Raw genomic sequence first — 17,744 nt, 5'->3', positions numbered from 1 at the left:
CGCATGCTCCAGGAAATTGACTAAGGTAGGGCCAAGGACGAGCCCGAAGTGCAGGAGGCGGCCGCGCGTTTGCGTCAGGACGGAAGCGTGAGAGGGGGGCCGTGGGTAGAAGCTAACTTTAACTGCGTCACAATGAAATTGGGCCTCAAAATTGCGTTTTATCTAGACCAGTCGCTACGACTGTTAGATCCCGTATTTAGAGTTTGCCTTTTAATCAATTTTGAAGGCGATTTTGACCGGGATCCACCCAGTGCGCATGCGCTGGCACGTTTCTACCAACCCGGGGTGAGAACCGGTCTCGAGGGCGGAAGTGGTGGAAGCAGAGAAAAGGGAGGTGCCAGGCTTTCTGGTCACGCGCTCGCGACAGGGTGGGGGCAGGAAGGAGGTGGACGAGGGAGCCGGAGGAAGGGGCCGAGCGAAGGCGAAAGAAGAGTAGCCAATCAGCTGGCGAATTGTCTTTCGGGTTGACCAATGAGCTCACGCCTCGCACACAATGTCTCGCGACAGGGGCGTTTCACTAGCACGTTTGGGCGCGTTGGGCGGCGTCCGGGTATAAAAGACTCCACCCGAGCGGGCAGCCGCCATTCTGGGGTTCGTTTAGAGGTAAGTTTGGGAATGTTGTTGTGTAGAGGGTAAAATTTTGCGGAGAGCGTTGGACCGGGAAGCGTTGGACGGGTGGGTTCGGTTGAGAGCCTCGGCTTGTATAAAGCGGCTGTGACATGGAGTTGTGTTTAGGGACAACAAAAGTGGTATTTCTGGGTGTCTTAAAGCAGCCCGTACTGATTACATCTTTCCCCCTTGTGTTCCTTTTATCCCAGGTTTCAATTTTCTCGGAGAAAGACAGGCCGGCCACGAGGAAAACAGAAACAAGCCGCAGCAACATCTAAGCCCTTGAAAGGATCCTGAGAGGGGGGAAAGGGAAATCAGCAGCCACCAGCCCAACCACTTGTGTCTTCTGCCCCTTCCCATCTGTCTTGCCCACCCCACCAGCCCACGCTGCTTGGGACTTGAAATCTGTGGCCGAAGGACCGTCACCACATAACTTCAAAAATAATCAACCACCCTCCCTTCCCAAACCCACCCAAATTCACTCATCCAGCGTTTACCTTTTTGAATCCACTCAGAATTTTTTTTCTACGACCCCCCTCCCTAAATGGAGTTGGGTGGGGGGGGTAATGAATACTGAGTTGGCCTTTATTTTTTAAGAGATTTTTTGATCCAATGAGGCCCCCCAAATAATTGAGTTTTGGGTCCTGGTTGGTTGTTTTTTTTTCCTCCAAAATTTTACCCCTCCCCCCTGAGCCCGAGGTGCTGACGTCGCAAAAAATTTGGATAGTAAGTGTCGAATTTTCAAAAACAAGCCTTGCAACAAGAAATCAACGTTTCCCGTTGTGAAACCAAAAATAATGAGAGGAAGAAATGAGACCATAGAACAAATATAGAACTGGAGAAGGACCGATCCGGTCACTTAATCTCCATTAAAAAGGGCCTTTGGGTCTAAACAGTCTTGTTCTCTCTCCCCTACCACCTGTCCCTGTCCTGCTGAGCAGGCAAGGAGAGGGTGGAGGGAGGGCCAGCGAATGAGGATTTTGACGGTTAACCCTTGGTAATCCAGACAATTTCCAGACTGCCAAAGCCATAAGTGTTTGCTTTTTATAAGGAGGAATGTTGCCTTCCTCTGGTTAGCAGCAGTCTTCAAAAGGGTTAATGAGCTCACATACAAAAGATGGTGGATCTTGTGGCCCAGAAGTCCCACTTCTTTGTGTGTGAGACAAACAGGGCGCCTTTCAATTTGCCAGATAAATAAGCAATCTGTACATAAAGATTGCAGGGTAAGGAGATGGGCAGAGAGAAATGGTAGCTGGCTATGACTTTTTAAATGATTGTTAAATCCTCTCAATTTTAATGTAATTTGCTTGGGGTATATTTGTGTGTTAAAATAGGTGGCAATCTAGGAATAAAGATTGCAAGACACTTAATTTAGGGCAAAATATAATCTTAGGGTCAGTACATACAAAATAGTTGGGGAGGTAAAGAATGTCTTGTAATTGTTGCAGATTGCATAGGTTATTTAAAAGCAAAAAAATGATTAACATTTTAACTTGATTATTTTTTTGGTCGGGGATACAGTTAAATAGAGGTGGGAGAGGTTGGGGAATGTGGAATTCAGGAGTATAATTTTAAAAGCCATTTAGTGCAATTGAATGCTAGCTTCTAAAAGATTTGTGTCGTTAAAAGGAATTTTTTTCTTCCCTGCTTCAATATGGCGACGTTCCTTGTCCTTTTGTCTTCCAAGCGGCGTTGCAGGTTGTGTCTTGACCCATTTTTCTCCTGTCCTCCCACCTCAACCCTATTTGTTGAGAGGGGTCCAAGTCCGCCCCCTTTTCCTCTGTAGGGAGAATGGGGGTGGTCGATGGTAGCAGGTTGAACCTCAATTACAAATTCAATTCTTCCCCTCAGAAAATTGTTCTTTTTAAATATTTTAATTGCTTTAGTTTTCACTACGCTCTTAACTGATCAAAATTGATCAAAGATTATTCAGGATGGCGGGGGTTGGCTTTTGTTTTTTTTGCTAAAAAAGGGTGTTTTATGATGTAGCCGAAGCTACCGGCAGAGCCGGGTGGCTTTTTAAAGTTTGAGTCCTCTTCTCCATTACAAAATGGCGTCTCTCCTTCTTTGTTGTTTTTCTTCCCCTTTTGCCATTCAGAGCTTAGGGCGGCCCTAGAAACTTGGTCAAGGGGGAGGAGCAGCATTGAAGGGTGATGTAATCAGCTTTCTTCCTCCTCTCTCCACCCTCTTGAAACTCCACCCCTGAGCAGATGCCTTCTGGATTCCCTGTGCTCCTTGCTGCTAGGGAGAAGAACAGGAGAAGACATTTCCCTTATTTTCTTTAGATACAGTCTTTTAAAGCCTTTGTCTTGAAGGGATAAAAGCTTATAGGAATTAGGTATTGAGGCTGTCCATCTCTTTGGGTAGCTCTAGTTTTTATATTTAACAGTCAGCCCGTTGCTTTTATTTTCACTTCACTTCATCACAACTGCTTGGAAGTTTTCCCTACTTTGGTTGCCAGGGTTGAAAAAATGCAATTCTCACCTATAAGACTGGGAGGCTTTTGGGGGAGTGTGTGTGTGAGCCTGTGTGTACGTGTATATGTGTGTTGGGGGAAATGGGTAAGACATAAGGGCTTATGTGAGTAGCTTGGAGACAAATGGGCCTAATGACACTGAAATGTGCCAATTCTGTTCAGGACCCAGTCCTTGGGCCTCCTGCATTTGGTTGCTTTGTGGGGGAAGGTGGGTACTTTAGGACTTTCTTCTAAATCGCCCTTATTCCCACTTCTCGGTTTGGGGATAAACTCTGTATTCAGTGCTGTATCACGTTCTCCACTTGCTTAGTTCCTGTACATTGGTACTAGGATGAAAAGTGAATCTTTAGGAAAGGAGGCGGCAGTTGTAAACTCAAGGCAGGGGGAATCAAGCTACGGTTTCTGGTAAGCAAAACCTTTCTGGTATTACATTTCACAACCTTCATTTCTTTTTTCCAAAGAGCCACCTATTTTGAATTTCTTTTTACTTCCCTTCTAAAAGAAATTCCTTAAAAGCATTAATGAAAAAAAATGTCCTCTTCATTTTTCAAGTCGTGGAGTGCTGTGGCAATTGGTGCATGTTCAAAAGCCATGCCCTGAGGGTGGTATTGGGTATCTGGTTCTTTTCTTATCTTCCCCCAGCTTTTTCAAAGTCAAATCTTTATTAGACTTTACATATACTTTTCATTTTTTTAAAAGTCCTGCATTGAAGTATGGAGATTATAAGCAGAACTGGAAAGCCATTTTGTACAATTGTCCTGTGGTAATTTGGGTGAGACTTAGGGCTAATTTTCTACTGGCTGTGCATTCTCAATACTTAACAGATTGGATGGGAGGGACTCTTCCACATGTCTAATAGCCACAAATTCTTTTTTTTTTTTTTAATCTTTTAAGCTGTTTGCCATGTGCCTCTATAGCATACCTTCCTTGGGAGCTGAACATTCTACCCTTTGGGGTTCCTGATCTCTAGTGAGCAGGACTAATAAGATCTTCCTTAACATGGGAGATGGGAAACAAGGCCTACTATAGAAGCCAAATCCATCCAGAGAAGCTTGGAGAACCTGATCTTTGTAGTTCACAAACTACAAAGAGTTCTATTCTGGGATCTTTTCCTATGGGTGGGGATAGTGTGTGATTTTGTGTCCTTATTGAAAGGCAAATCAGCTTTGGGGAGGTGATGTACCAGGCATTCAAAATGACTTTGAGGGGTAGGGGCTTACTAAGAACAATGATAATGGTCTTGTGAATCACCTGAGAGACATAATTCAGTCCACTCTTGAGTCCTACTAGGAAATGCCCAGAACACCAAGGAAAGGGAGGAAAGGAAGGGGAATGTAAGGGATGTTAGGTACAAAGCAGAAATGCTAAGGCCTCTAAGGTAAACTTGGGACGCCTTTCTCTTTTTGTCAGAAAATAGTTGTGATCGTTTTCTTTTTAAAAGGGCTCTGGCTTGCTAGAATTTTTGTCCTGAACCAATTCAGTCCTGTTTCATTGATGCTGGATGTGGAATAGCTAGCCATGCTGGGTATTTTTTCACCCTGTTTAATTGAATAACAAGTAAAATTCATTTTGGAGGCAGGAGTCGGTGTCGCTTACAGGCTTTCAATTTTATCTCTGGTAAGAACAGTAGAAAATTCCCCAGTGCCTTGTGCCAGGAGGGCATGGCTCTGCTCAACATCCTCCTTAGGAAAGCATACCTTAGGACAAGGTGGAGGTAGGCGAGAGGGCCGCTTTCCCCCAACCCCCACCTTCTATATGTTCTGCCTTCAAGGGAGTTAACAGCTCATTAAAAGAAAACAATCTGGATTATTTGTGCTTCCAGGAGGCTTACTCAAGCTTTCGTTCCAGGCTCCAGATCATGAGTGGGTAATGTTACGACACTTGGTCACTGCCCCTGCCTTCCCGGGTCAACTGAATTGCCTTCTCCCCTGTAGGCCTGTGCTGGGAATGTTAAGCTCTTCATTCCTTTCCACTTGAGTGCCTTGGAACTTCTTTCTTTCAAAACGTACTGGCTTCAAAGTAAGGAAAGTAGGTTGTAAGACACTTTGGGTCCTTAATTTTAAATAGTAAAAAACCAATCTGCCTGCAGGAAAGCCATCATGAGGAAATCCACTTATATTTTATCACATGATTGGTGCTCATGAGACAAAATTACAATTATAGTTCCAAAATTTAGTAGTGGAAAGTGAATATTTAAAATTTCTTTTACTTTATCTCATAGCTTCCCCTGACTATTCTTTTATTCTTGTTTATACAAATGGGAATTAAAAAGTCCCTGAGTTCCATTCCCAGCAGAGGGCACTGGACAGAATTTAGCTTTGTGCTCATAGGTCCATTTTTCTAAGCCTGGTTATTCTCTCTCTTGTCTCCTGTCCTCTTAAGTGAAGGAACATTTGAGCTCCAGTGATAGTTTTTTGAGTTTCTGAAAGAAGTAGGGGTAGCAAGCCTATTGGCTTAGCTTGTAATTGGATCTGCAAAAGGCAGTTCTCCAAGGTTATATATATTCAGTTCTGGATTTGAATCAGCTGTGTTAGGGGGACAGGTTTGAAGGGATGTTTAATTCAAGGCTTTTTGTCAAATTGCATATATTTTCCTTTGGAATCTAGATGTGTGTGCATATATATATGTAGACATCTTTTAAATTTCTTAGGCTCTTGTTACTTAACGATATGTATTTGGACCCACTCATTGCTTTTCCAGTCTCCACCACATGGGAAATCTGTTTTATATATCCCTTTAACGTATCTATATGTATCACTTTATAGTGTCCCACTACATGGGAAGGGTTCCTTTATCCCTGTGTCTGTCTATCTGGTAGATTTGGCCCACGGACTCCTAATCTTTTCCAGTATTCTACTTGAATGTTTTTTCTTCTGACCTCAGGTTCCACTTGTCCTCATGGAGGTTCCAGGGCAGCGACAACAGCGCGGTTGACCTAGATTTGCCCACTTCTCGGCATTTCTTGCCTCGTCTCTCCCAGTGTTCAGCTCACAGGTTGTGATGTCTAGAACCAAGGCTGTACTGCTGTCCCTTTCCCTGCTTCTGCCTGCATAGAGTTCTACAAATTTAGAAATTCATTGATCTTTTTGTTGGGAGGACTAAAACATTGAGATGATCATGTTTCTTTCTCTAATTTGCATCATAAGAAACCTGTTTTCTGCACAAAATACAGTTATCTTTGTAAAATACTCATTTTTCCACCCTTCTGCTGGGATTGTGTCTGTTGTCTTTGTACTGGATGTAGGACGCAGGCGGCTGTTTTTGCCTCCCCTCATTCTCCCTGCTAGCTGTGTTTCCCAAGTGCAGACTTGCCAAGGCAGCTTGCTTTTTTGATGTTTAGAGGCAGTGTGGATAAAATCCCAGTCAGAACCACACTGATCCTAAATTACCTCTCTAGAACTTTGGTTCTGGCCTAGAAATTGCTGTACACTTCTTTTTCCCTTCGGTAAAAGGGAGTTTAGCTTTTAATTCACTCCTTTTCCAAGCTGGTCTAAAGTAGCTGCTTAAAATTTGATGGAATTTTCCCAGCTTCTAGCTTTATTTGTTCTGTTTTTGTTGGTTCTGTGGTTTTTAGTTTTAGTTTCTGGCTTTTCTTGGGGATCTTGGACAGTGTCATTTTTTGAGAGGAGGAGGGGGTTCAGATTTTCATCTTTGCTTTTGAAACCACAAACCAAAGTTTCCTTTAACTGCAGCAATAAAAACTTGTGTGGTGTTTGATTAATGAGTGACATTCTGTTCAAGGCTTAGGAGGATCTGCTTGACTTCCTTTGCATCCATTTGCCTCCATTTCTGGGAGCTACCCGTCCCCCCCTCCCCCCAGATCCCTTGGGGGAAGGGGTTCTGTTTTCAGGTTTTGTTTTCTTATATCACATAACAATTTCAGCTGATACATATCCTACTATTTGTGGTGATTATGATAAAAAGGGCTCGACCTGTTTCAAGACAGCCTAAGATTTGCCCACTTCTTATTCACTTACAGGCTTGTCTTCAAGCCAAATTTATCAGCAACTAGGGAGACAGTTTAACAATAAGCAAAAATGCCTTGGAGAGTTGAGCTTGTTATGGGAACTTGGACTCTTAGCTCTCAGACAATCTAGAGGCATTCGACTTTCCTAGGAAGGATGTAACTGGGAGGGAGGGGCGGGCGTGCTGTCCGGTCCTCCAGTCTGATTGTCCTCTCGTTCAGTCATGCATTCGCCCTTGCCAGGGCTACTTTCTTAGTACTGACAGTAATCTTTGTTGATTTTTCTGATCTGGAAAATGATGTAGTTGTATAATTAGTCACTGTATTTTATCAAATACAGGGATGGGTACACTAGGACTGTCTTTGCCACCCATTCATTCTGTGAGTTTGTTTGTTTTGTCCTCTCATCTTAGAAACCACAGTCATGGGTTCGGGTCCCATAGACCCCAAAGAGCTTCTAAAAGGCCTGGATAGCTTCCTTAACCGAGATGGGGAAGTCAAGAGTGTGGATGGGATTTCCAAGATCTTCAGGTGAGTCTGTACCCTCCTTTGCATTCATTGTGGGTAGAGGCTATTGTATTGTAATATGGCTACAGTAGAGGCAGATGGGAATGATCCTGGAGAGGAAAGGGAGAGACAGTGGAATACAATTCAAATCCAGTAATTTTAGGATAAGTGAAAGGAAAAGATGACCCCTTGCTTGCAGGCCGTAATGGAGACTAGAGATTTGGACATCCACAGTCCCAAGAGGGTCGCACTTTGGAATGAGAGCAGGGGAGCCTGGTGACAGAATTTCGGTTCTGTTTTGGTTCATGTCCCGCTTACCCAAAATGTGATTTTCCTTCAGGAATCCTCCACTTTTCCAGGGGAAAGCAAATAACTAAGCCAATCTTAAACAGACTGCTAAGGAATAGTTGTTGAGGGTTAGCTGCTTCACCTGTAGGTAGACTGAAGTGTATCTATCCTGTGTGTTAGTGAAACAGTGATGCTCCCCTACCCAGATAAGAGACCTAGTATCTCCTTAGTTGTCCCCTGTTCTCCCATGGGTTTTCATGTCACTCTGGCTCCTTCCCATCCTAGAGGCTTGTGTGACTCCCCTGCTCTGGAGCAAAGAAAGTCCCAGTCATCAGGGATCTAGGCATTCCACAGATTAGAGGTGCTTTTGCTAAAGGAAGAGACCCTGGCTGATCCATTTCTAACCCTGCCTCATTTCCTACAGTCTGATGAAGGAAGCACGGAAGATGGTGAGTCGATGCACTTACTTGAACATTCTCCTGCAGACCCGTTCACCAGAAATACTGGTCAAGTAAGTGCGGGTCTCGGTGGTTGGAATGGGGAGATGTAGTTGGAAGATGGGGGAGGGGAGAGGAGGCATGGGTTCCTAGGTCATTACTAGGGGGCTAGGAATGTGGGATGTGGTACTTTCAAAACGCAGCGAGGGCATTACAGATTTGCCTTCCTGCCTGCAGGTTTATTGACGTTGGTGGTTACAAACTTCTTAACAATTGGCTGACATACTCAAAGACAACCAACAACATTCCCCTCCTCCAGCAAATTCTGCTGACCCTGCAGCACCTACCGCTCACCGTGGACCATCTCAAGCAGGTACTCTCAGTCTTTACCACCCTGATTCTTCCTTTTTGGGTTAGCCTAACAGCTGAAAAATTCTCACTGACTCCATTGTGGCTGCAATCTTGGACCTGTGAGGTAGAATGGTTTAAAAAAAAAAAGAAAGAAATTTGGAATCCAGAAGACTTGGTTTGAATTTGTTTCCTTTAGTAGGTGTGTGGCTTGGGGCACTTCATATATCTGAGCCTCAGTCTTTGCATCTATATAATGGGAATAATTGTACCTACCTAACTGGGTTGTTAAGGACTAAGTAAGACTGTCTACAAAGTTTTTGTGAAAGGTTAACTCTTTGAGTCTCTGTTCGGGACTGTTAAGAGATTACGAGGGAGTTTGTGGGGTGGTTAGCTCCAAGTGGGCTTAATCGCCTCCTGGCATTGACCTTTCTGCTGTTCCCGTCTCTTGTAGAACAACACAGCCAAACTGGTGAAGCAACTGAGCAAGTCCGGTGAGGATGAAGGTAGGGCCGTCAGTCCTTCCTCTCTGTCACGGGCTTCTCTCCATTCTTTCCACTGAATTACCTTTGTTTCTCTCCCATCCTTGGATCGTCCCTTCGGTCTTTTCCTCCTCTTTCCACCTCACCTTGCTTTTCTTTTTCTTTTAAACATTTAGTTCCTCTAACCTATCCCCTCTTTCCTGTTCTCAGTTCCAAATGGTGTTAAAGTAAGGTCCCATACTTTAACCAGAAGCTGATTCTTAAGATCACTTGGTATAAAACGTATACGCTTAAATTCTTTGGGGGACATAGTATCATCCTAGAGTGTCTTGTCATCATTTACTTCTGTTTTTCTAAATCAATATAGCATATTCTGGGACCTTCAATATCTGTTTTCCTAACAACAGATATAGTAGTTCCTTCAATAAACATATTCCTGTAGGCCATGCGCAAAATCCTGGCTCTTGGAGTATATCATAACTTTGATAGCAACAGATTCGTTCCTTTTCCAAGACAAAGAGTTTTGGAACTGGCAAGGACCATACAGGACAAAGCCTGGCTCCTTTATAGATTGTTTCCTTTATCTCTACCCAAGGCATAAACCAGGAGCACAGAACTCTAGTTTCCCACCAAGTGAGCAGTGTTCTATCAGACCTGATAAAGATACAGGATTGCTCTTGTCTAAAAGGAATTGTTTGCTAGGCTCTTTGGTGAAAGGCTTTGGTCTGCTTGATGTTGAAGGGGGATGTAAACTTGGATAAGCCTGTCTGAGGTTCTTTAGCTGTAGGAGAAATCACTGGAAACACCTCTCCATGATGAAAGATCCCAATTTTATTTTAACTCATAGGATTGTTTAAGTGAAAAAAAATCCTCTAGCTTTTCATCCTTTTAATCGTATTCTCAGTTTTTTGGTCCTTTTAGATACTGAGCTTTTTACTATTTTTGTGATCTCTCACAGTATCTTTAGTAGTCATTTGTAGTACAGCATATAACAGGGGATCTCATGAAATCATTGCCCATCTTTTATTTCTTCACTATTGGGTATATTGTTCCCTATTTCCAACTGGCTTGATGGGCTGCCCTCTTCGGACATGGATTTAATTACTATAATTACTTTAGATATTGAAGGTTTTAGGATATTCCTGCATTGGGGATGCACTGAGGTTCGTGTTATCTTAGGTGCAGAAATTGCCAATTGTGTGACTATTTTGAAAAGTTAAGTTTTAATGTTCTATGACAATCTTAGTCATGATTAAATGATTATTTATTAAATGATTAATTAATTATTAAGTGAGTCTGTAAGTGGAAATGTTGGCAAGGAGAGACGGTTCGTAGATAAGAGATGTTATTTGCCAAGTACAAAATGAAAGGGCTACAAAGGGTTGTTTTTTTTTTTTCCATATATTTAGAAACAAATTCTATTCTTGTTTTCATGTCTGTAAAAGGAGTTTAAAAATCTTCAGGTTGTTGTAATAATTGCATGAATTATATATAAAGCCACATACCTTGTAATAAATGTTAGTCTGTTTGCTCCCTAACATGATGGCAGTGGAGATGAAAGTTATCTGAGTAGAAGACAACATTTCTAGTTGTTGTTCCAATTTTTTTTTAATTAATTAATTTTTTTTTTTTTTTTTTTTTTTTTTTGAGACAGAGTCTCACTCTGTTGCCCGGGCTAGAGTGCCGTGGCGTCAGCCTAGCTCACAGCAACCTCAAACTCCTGGGCTCAAGCCATCCTCCTGCCTCAGCCTCCCGAGTAGCTGGGACTACAGGCATGCGCCACCATGCCCGGCTAATTTTTCTCTATATAAATTTCTTTCTATTTTTAGTAGAGACGGGGTCTCGTTCTTGCTCAGGCTGGTCTGGAACTCCTGAGCTCAAACAATCCGCCCACCTCGGCCTCCCAGAGTGCTAGGATTACAGGCGTGAGCCACCGTGCCCGGCCTCATTGTTCCAATTTTTTTAAGTTTGGTTTTTAAGCCTATCTCATGTTCCTAAAACTCTGGGTTATTTTTTTATTGCACTGATTTTTATAGTATTTCTTCAAACCTCCCATTGTCTGTTACATAAAGCATGATATTTTAAACTTATTTAGAAGTTTACCCTTTTTCCCACCTGCAGAACTCCGGAAATTGGCCTCAGTCCTGGTCAGCGACTGGATGGCTGTCATCCGCTCCCAGAGCAGTACCCAGCCTGCTGGTAAGCTCCTTAGTCCTTTGTCCCTTGTATTGCTTGCTTTCCTACTGGGATGTGGCCTTCAGGTGCTCTAGTCTGCTTCACCTCTGACAGTCTTCCATTTTGCATAAAATCCATCCTTCCTTCCTTCTTTCTCTTTTCTCTTCTCTTCTCTTCTCTTCTTTTCTTTTCTTTCTTTTGACAGGGTCTCATTCTTGCTCAGGCTGGTCTCGAACTCTCGACCTCAAGTGATCCTCCCACCTTGGCCTCCCAGAGTGCTAGAATTACAGGCGTGAGCCACTGCGCCTGGCCAAAATCCTTTTTTTATTTCATTTTTCCATAACAGAGAAAGATAAGAAGAAACGTAAAGAAGAGGGAAAGAGTCGAACCACCCCTCCAGAGCGACCTTTGACTGAGGTAAAGGCTGAGTCCCGGTCTGAGGAGGCCCCAGAGAAGAAAAAGGAGAAGCCCAAGTCTCTTCGAACCACAGCACCCAGTCACGCCAAGTTCCGTTCCACTGGTAAGGCCGTGGGCGGCCTGGGGAGAGTTCGCAGGTATACGTACAACCGGAGCCTTATGGGGGAATAGTGCGATGTGTGATGTGTTAAACCTGTGGAAGAGGGAAGACCAGTGGAAGCAGCTTTGGGTGGGTTACACAGGGAACATTTGTGGGTGGGAATGGGGAGGGAAATTCAGGCGGGTGGGCATATGAGTTCAGCTACCCACACCATGTCTCGTTCCTCAGGACTAGAGCTGGAGACGCCGTCCTTGGTGCCTGTGAAGAAGAACGCCAGCGCAGTGGTGGTTTCTGACAAGTACAACCTTAAGCCTATTCCCCTCAAGCGCCAGAGGTATGGGCCACGGCCCGGGTTTCTGAATGGGGTACTTCTGGGGACACGAGGGAGATGTTGTTGACAGTTCCTCTCTCGCAGCTCGGCAGCTGCTCCAGGGGATGCTGCGCTCCCTGCAGAGAAGAAGTACAAGCCCCTCAACACCACACCTAACGCCACCAAAGAAATCAAAGTGAAGATCATCCCGCCACAGCGTGAGTCTGAAGTGGGGGACCCTGCTTTGAATTGGGAGCAGACTCTTCATGGGAATAAATGTCTCGGGAAGGGGAAGGTTTTTTCCTTTTATTTTTTTCCTTCACTTGCCTTCGATTTCTTGGTATCCTTTACTTTTTGCACCTCTGAAAGTCCCCTTCCATGGGGTCACTTAGGAGTGAGTTAGGGAGATGCGCCATCCCGGGACTGATTGGGGCGCCTGTCAGGGTGATCTGCTGTGTTTCGGAGGGGCTCGCTTCATCAGTTAGCCGAGCTCTAATTCACACCCAGAGCCATGGCTTGCCTGCCAACGGCAGCTAGAATAACGACGAGAATTTCCCACGTGACCCTCCTGCGTCTGCTTCCTGGCCACCCTGAGCTTCATTGTGTCCTAAGTGGAGGCAGGGTCCCCACTGGCCCGTTTTCTGCTTGGACTTTGTCTGTAGGAGTGGGATGATGAGGGAGGTCTGATGAGAGAATCACTTCCATTTGATTCTCTTTCCTTTGTAGCCATGGAGGGCCTGGGCTTTCTGGATGCTCTCAATTCAGCCCCTGTTCCAGGCATCAAAATTAAGAAGAAGAAGAAGGTGCTCTCACCTACAGCTGCCAAGGTATGAGCCCCGAGAAGTAGGTGTCAGCGACAGGGTACAAAAGGTAAAGTGGAAGGAAAGACACAGTGTGTAGGAGTTGAGAAGTTTTGTCTTGGATGTAGACTGCTGCCGAGGGGACTGTGTTAGAGACGGGGTCTTTCTTTGTAAGAACCACCGGGGAATCTTGCCTAGGACCCTGGACAAACTGCCTTGGCCCTGGCTTTCGTGTCAGCTCATTAACTTCCTTTTCTTTCATAATAGCCAAGCCCCTTTGAAGGGAAAACGAGCACAGAACCAAGCACAGCCAAACCTTCCTCCCCAGAACCGGCACCTCCTTCTGAGGCTATGGACACAGACCGCCCAGGCACCCCGGTGCCCCCTGTTGAAGTCCCAGAGCTCATGGATGCAGGTAATTTAGAAACTGGTTCAGTGTGGGGGTTTTCTGAAGGGAAGGATCTGGGTCTGAAACCTCTTCTGCCTCCAGCCTCTTTGGAACCAGGGGCTCTGGACGCAAAGCCAGTGGAGAGTCCTGGAGATCCCAACCAGCTGACCCGGAAGGGCAGGAAGAGGAAGACCGTGACGTGGCCTGAGGAGGGCAAACTGAGAGAGTACTTCTATTTTGAACTGGATGAAACTGAACGAGGTAAGAGGCCGTTTCCTATACCGTAGGCGTGTGCAGGAGACTTTAGAAGGCCTTGGTTGTGCTGACGTTTTCCCGTGCTTTCTGCTGCTGATAGTAAATGTGAATAAGATCAAGGACTTTGGGGAGGCGGCCAAGCGAGAGATCCTGTCAGACCGGCATGCGTTTGAGACAGCCCGGCGTCTGAGCCATGACAACATGGAGGAGAAGGTGCCCTGGGTGTGTCCCCGGCCCCTGGTTCTGCCCTCACCTCTTGTCACCCCTGGAAGCAACAGCCAGGAGCGATATATCCAGGCTGAGCGGGAGAAAGGAATCCTTCAGGAGCTCTTCCTAAACAAGGAGAGGTGAGCAGAACGGGTGCGTGCCCCGGCATGTTGAGTGCTCGCACTCTTGGGAGGAACATGACCTGGGGAAATTAAGAAGGGTTGGAGGTTAGAAAGAACTTCGAGGGCCTGAATAAATAATGTGACTGTCATTCTTCTTCTCTTTTCCATCACCTGTGACATCCCTGATAGTCCTCACGAGCCTGACCCGGAGCCCTATGAGCCCGTCCCCCCTAAGCTCATCCCGCTAGATGAGGTGAGTGGAACGTTACGTGACGCTGGAGGTTGTCATGCTCATTGATTTCAGTGCCTCTTTCGCGTGAGAATGTCTCCATTGTTTTAGTCCTGACTTTTCTCCTGTTCCTTCAGGAGTGTTCCATGGATGAGACCCCGTACGTTGAGACGCTGGAACCTGGGGGGTCAGGTGGCTCACCTGATGGGGCAGGAGGCTCCAAGTTGCCTCCTGTTCTGGCCAATCTTATGGGAAGCATGGGTGCTGGGAAGAGCCCCCAGGGCCCTGGAGCAGGAGGCATTAACGTCCAGGAGATCCTTACCTCCATAATGGTATGAGCCCTCCTTCCCTCCTACGTGTTCTTTCCTGGTTCTGTCTCCCATTCTCTCTGCCCTGGTTCTCCGCATTTCCCCACTTACCTCCTAATGTTTGGCTCTCCCTCTCTGCAGTTGTTACCCTCTCGCTCCGTTGACTTTGCCTCTTCCATCCTCACAGGGTAGCCCAAACAGTCATCCCTCAGAGGAACTACTGAAACAGCCAGACTATTCAGACAAGATCAAGCAGATGCTGGGTAATCTTCAGGGCCAGCCCCAGGGCCTGGGGGAGGAAGCCTACAGTGGAGTTGGGGGAAGCAGGGTTTCCCAGACACTGAAGAGCACAGGGCTGTTGCCACTGGGCAAGAAATGGGAGGGGAAGACTGGACAGAGAGCATTGCTTTGCCAGGTTGGTCTGAGACGGTCAATTGGGCACACCTATGTGGGAAGTCATGCCATCTTCTCGAGTCCTCTTGCTGACCATGTCATTCCTGTTGTCATTAACAGTGCCACATGGACTCCTAGGCCCTGGTCCAATAGCCAATGGTTTCCCACCGGGAGGCCCTGGGGGCCCCAAGGCCATGCAGCACTTCCCTCCTGGACCTGGGGGACCTATGCCAGGTAAGTGGGTAGTGAGGTTGGAGTGGGCTTATCTGCTTCATTTCAGCCTGGTGAAAGCATAGACCGACCAAAAGCTGGTAGTTGCGGCTGGGAGATGGCTGTTCCTGAGCGTAACAGGGAGCTGATGCTGTCTCTCTCTCTCTCTCTCTCTCTTTCCCTAACAGGTCCTCATGGAGGCCCTAGCGGGCCTGTGGGTCCACGTCTCCTAGGTCCCCCCCCACCTCCCCGTGGTGGTGATCCCTTCTGGGATGGCCCGGGTGACCCTATGCGGGGTGGCCCAATGCGGGGGGGTCCGGGACCTGGTCCTGGACCATACCATAGAGGCCGAGGTGGCCGAGGAGGAAATGAACCCCTTCCACCTCCTCCATTTCGAGGGGCCAGAGGAGGTCGCTCTGGAGGAGGACCTTCAAATGGACGAGGGGGCCCCGGCGGCATGGTTGGAGGTGGTGGGCATCGTCCTCATGAAGGCCCTGGTGGGGGCATGGGCAGCGGCAGCGGACATCGCCCCCATGAAGGCCCTGGTGGTAGCATGGGTGGCGGTGGAGGACATCGTCCCCATGAAGTCCCTGGCAGTGGCATGAGTGGCAGCAGTGGCCATCGTCCCCATGAAGGCCCTAGCAGTGGCATGGGTGGTGGCAGTGGCCATCGTCCCCATGAAGGCCCTGGCGGAGGAATGGGTGCTGGTGGGGGACATCGCCCCCACGAAGGCCCTGGTGGGAGCATGAGTGGAAGTGGTGGACATCGCCCTCATGAAGGCCCTGGACATGGGGGGCCCCATGGTCACCGGCCTCATGATGTCCCTGGTCACCGAGGCCACGACCATCGAGGGCCACCTCCTCATGAGCACCGTGGCCATGATGGCCCTGGCCACGGGGGAGGGGGCCACCGAGGGCACGATGGAGGCCACAGCCATGGAGGAGGTGAGGATGCTTCTTGCCCCCCGCGTAAGACTTGTGTCCCATACAGGATCTGGGGAAGTGGGGGAGAGTCACCGCTGTGGGTGTGCCAGGCAGAACATGAGGTCCCCCTGTCTCCTTGGTGTCCCAGTATGCATGGCAATTCCTACCGTCTGCCCTTCCCCCAGATCCCCAAGACTCTGTCTCTCTGAAAGTTCTCAGGATGCTGGGGATTGGGGTGGCGAGGGTGGCATTGCCTTGGTTGGCCGTTTCTCGTCTAACCGTTCTGCCATCATTCCCACAGACATGTCAAACCGCCCCGTCTGCCGACACTTCATGATGAAGGGCAACTGCCGCTATGAAAACAACTGTGCCTTCTACCACCCGGGTGTCAATGGGCCCCCCCTGCCATAGGGACGGCCTGCCGCCCTGCCCACACACCCCCTGTGGACTGCAGCCTTGCTCCTTCCACCGTGTTATGGCTTCTGTGAGGCCCGTTTGCCCTTCCCCAGCTGACGTGGAGCCGGCCCCTCAGTTCCCACCTGCTGGGGTTCCTGGGGGTTTTCCAATCACTGGTGCGCATTGATGTACATATTTTCCTCCAGTCTGGGGAGGAGAGAGACTGGACACGCTCTGTACCCTGGACTGCTGAAGAGGAGACCCAGTTGGCTTCACTTTTTGAGGAGATTCACCCTGTACCCCAAATCCCTTTCCAGTATTACCCTTACGCCTGAGAACCTCACGCTGGTTATCCTGGAGGACCCCTCTACTCCTATCGTGGGTCCTCCGCCTGCACACACAACTCCGACACAGGGTCAGCTGCACGTGGGAAATCTTCCCAGCCGAGTCCATTCTGCCACACAGGGTGGGGAGCTGGAGAAGGGTACTGTATGTGCCGTGCACCGAGAGGGCTCCATCAGGCTGGGTTCGAGCTCCAGAACACACGTCTCTCCCCCTCAACACGGGCTCTGCATTCTGAGTCCTTTCTCACGTAAGACTTTGCAACCTTCTGTGAACACCCAGGTCTGCATCATGGGTCTGCTACGTTCCATGATGGCAAATCCATGTTTGCGTCCAGTGAAAGTTTGAGCTGGTATCAGTGAGGCCTGTGGTGTCGGCCCACCCTTGCCAACCGCAGCCACTCTGGAAACTTCATAAAATCCTTCAGTGAGACCAGCTTTTCATCAAGTGAGACCAGCTTTTCATCAACTGGTGCCCAGCACACTGGGCCTGACAGTCACACTACATGCACTGCCTTTGGGAGTTAGCTTGCTCCCTGCCCCCACCTGGAACCTTGTCAGGGTGAGGTGTCCAGAAACCTTGCTCTGTCAGCCACTTCCGAATCCCCACCGGGTGCCTTCCTGGTGGGTTCCACAAGATGATTTTGCCCTTTCCCAGTCCTCTCCTTCACCTGTCTTGGCATCAGTTGTTTTCTATGAAAACAGTGGAGTGGTTGGGTTTTGTGCAGGGTCTTGGGTTATCGCCACAATGGATTTGAGGATGAGTATTTTCTTTTTCTTTTGGTTTTTGTATATTTTGTACATTAATAATAAACAGTGGAAAGAAGCAGCTTATTTAACCCCTGGTGTGTTTAGGCTCTTTTTAAAGAGAAAAAAATCATCTGTTTTAGATGTATTAATACAATCCTTTGTGGGATCTTTTTTCATTTCCTATGGAGTTAACACTTGTTTCACTTTCAAGTCAGAATTGATATTAAATCAAGTACTGGTGAAAGAATACTTTGAAAAGTGTGTGAAACACTCCAGGATACCAAGATCCCAATGGATCAACGTTCTTGC

The 17,744-nt window shown here is 47.2% G+C and overlaps 1 protein-coding gene across 3 annotated transcripts; it reads left to right on the top strand.

Annotated features, from left to right (window-relative positions):
• Position 1: 1 nt before the first annotated feature.
• Positions 2-17,510, top strand: PPP1R10 (protein phosphatase 1 regulatory subunit 10). Of its 3 annotated transcripts, XM_069488710.1 has the most exons (20): positions 573-603; positions 819-1,335; positions 7,463-7,580; positions 8,269-8,355; positions 8,519-8,654; positions 9,084-9,135; positions 11,233-11,310; positions 11,633-11,806; positions 12,032-12,137; positions 12,219-12,331; positions 12,840-12,940; positions 13,181-13,328; positions 13,404-13,562; positions 13,657-13,903; positions 14,075-14,138; positions 14,252-14,446; positions 14,610-14,685; positions 14,936-15,049; positions 15,214-15,969; positions 16,250-17,510. In XM_069488710.1, exons 3-20 carry the CDS (start codon positions 7,474-7,476, stop codon positions 16,357-16,359), a joined length of 2,823 nt encoding a protein of 940 aa, XP_069344811.1. In that variant the 5' UTR covers positions 573-603; positions 819-1,335; positions 7,463-7,473; the 3' UTR covers positions 16,360-17,510. The 3 variants fall into 3 exon arrangements, with proteins under 3 accessions (XP_069344809.1, XP_069344811.1, XP_069344808.1); XM_069488708.1 differs by lacking the exons at positions 573-603; positions 16,250-17,510 and adding an exon at positions 2-25 and having other exon boundaries at positions 15,214-16,242; XM_069488707.1 differs by lacking the exon at positions 16,250-17,510 and having other exon boundaries at positions 15,214-16,242.
• The last annotated feature ends 234 nt before the right edge of the window (positions 17,511-17,744 follow it).

Source organism: Eulemur rufifrons, chromosome 15, assembly GCF_041146395.1.
Source record: "Eulemur rufifrons isolate Redbay chromosome 15, OSU_ERuf_1, whole genome shotgun sequence".
In the NCBI taxonomy this organism is placed as follows: Eukaryota; Metazoa; Chordata; class Mammalia; order Primates; family Lemuridae; genus Eulemur; species Eulemur rufifrons.
Note: the sequence above shows the minus strand (reverse complement) of the source record. Positions and strands in the feature narration are given on the sequence as shown.

Coding starts and splice junctions, on each gene's coding strand:
- PPP1R10 (XM_069488708.1), top strand. CDS start 7,474: ATGGGTTCGGGTCCCATAGACCCCAAAGAGCTTCTAAAAGGCCTGGAT. Junction 7,581..8,268: donor GGGATTTCCAAGATCTTCAG/GTGAGTCTGTAC, acceptor CATTTCCTACAG/TCTGATGAAGGAAGCACGGA. Junction 8,356..8,518: donor TCACCAGAAATACTGGTCAA/GTAAGTGCGGGT, acceptor TCCTGCCTGCAG/GTTTATTGACGTTGGTGGTT.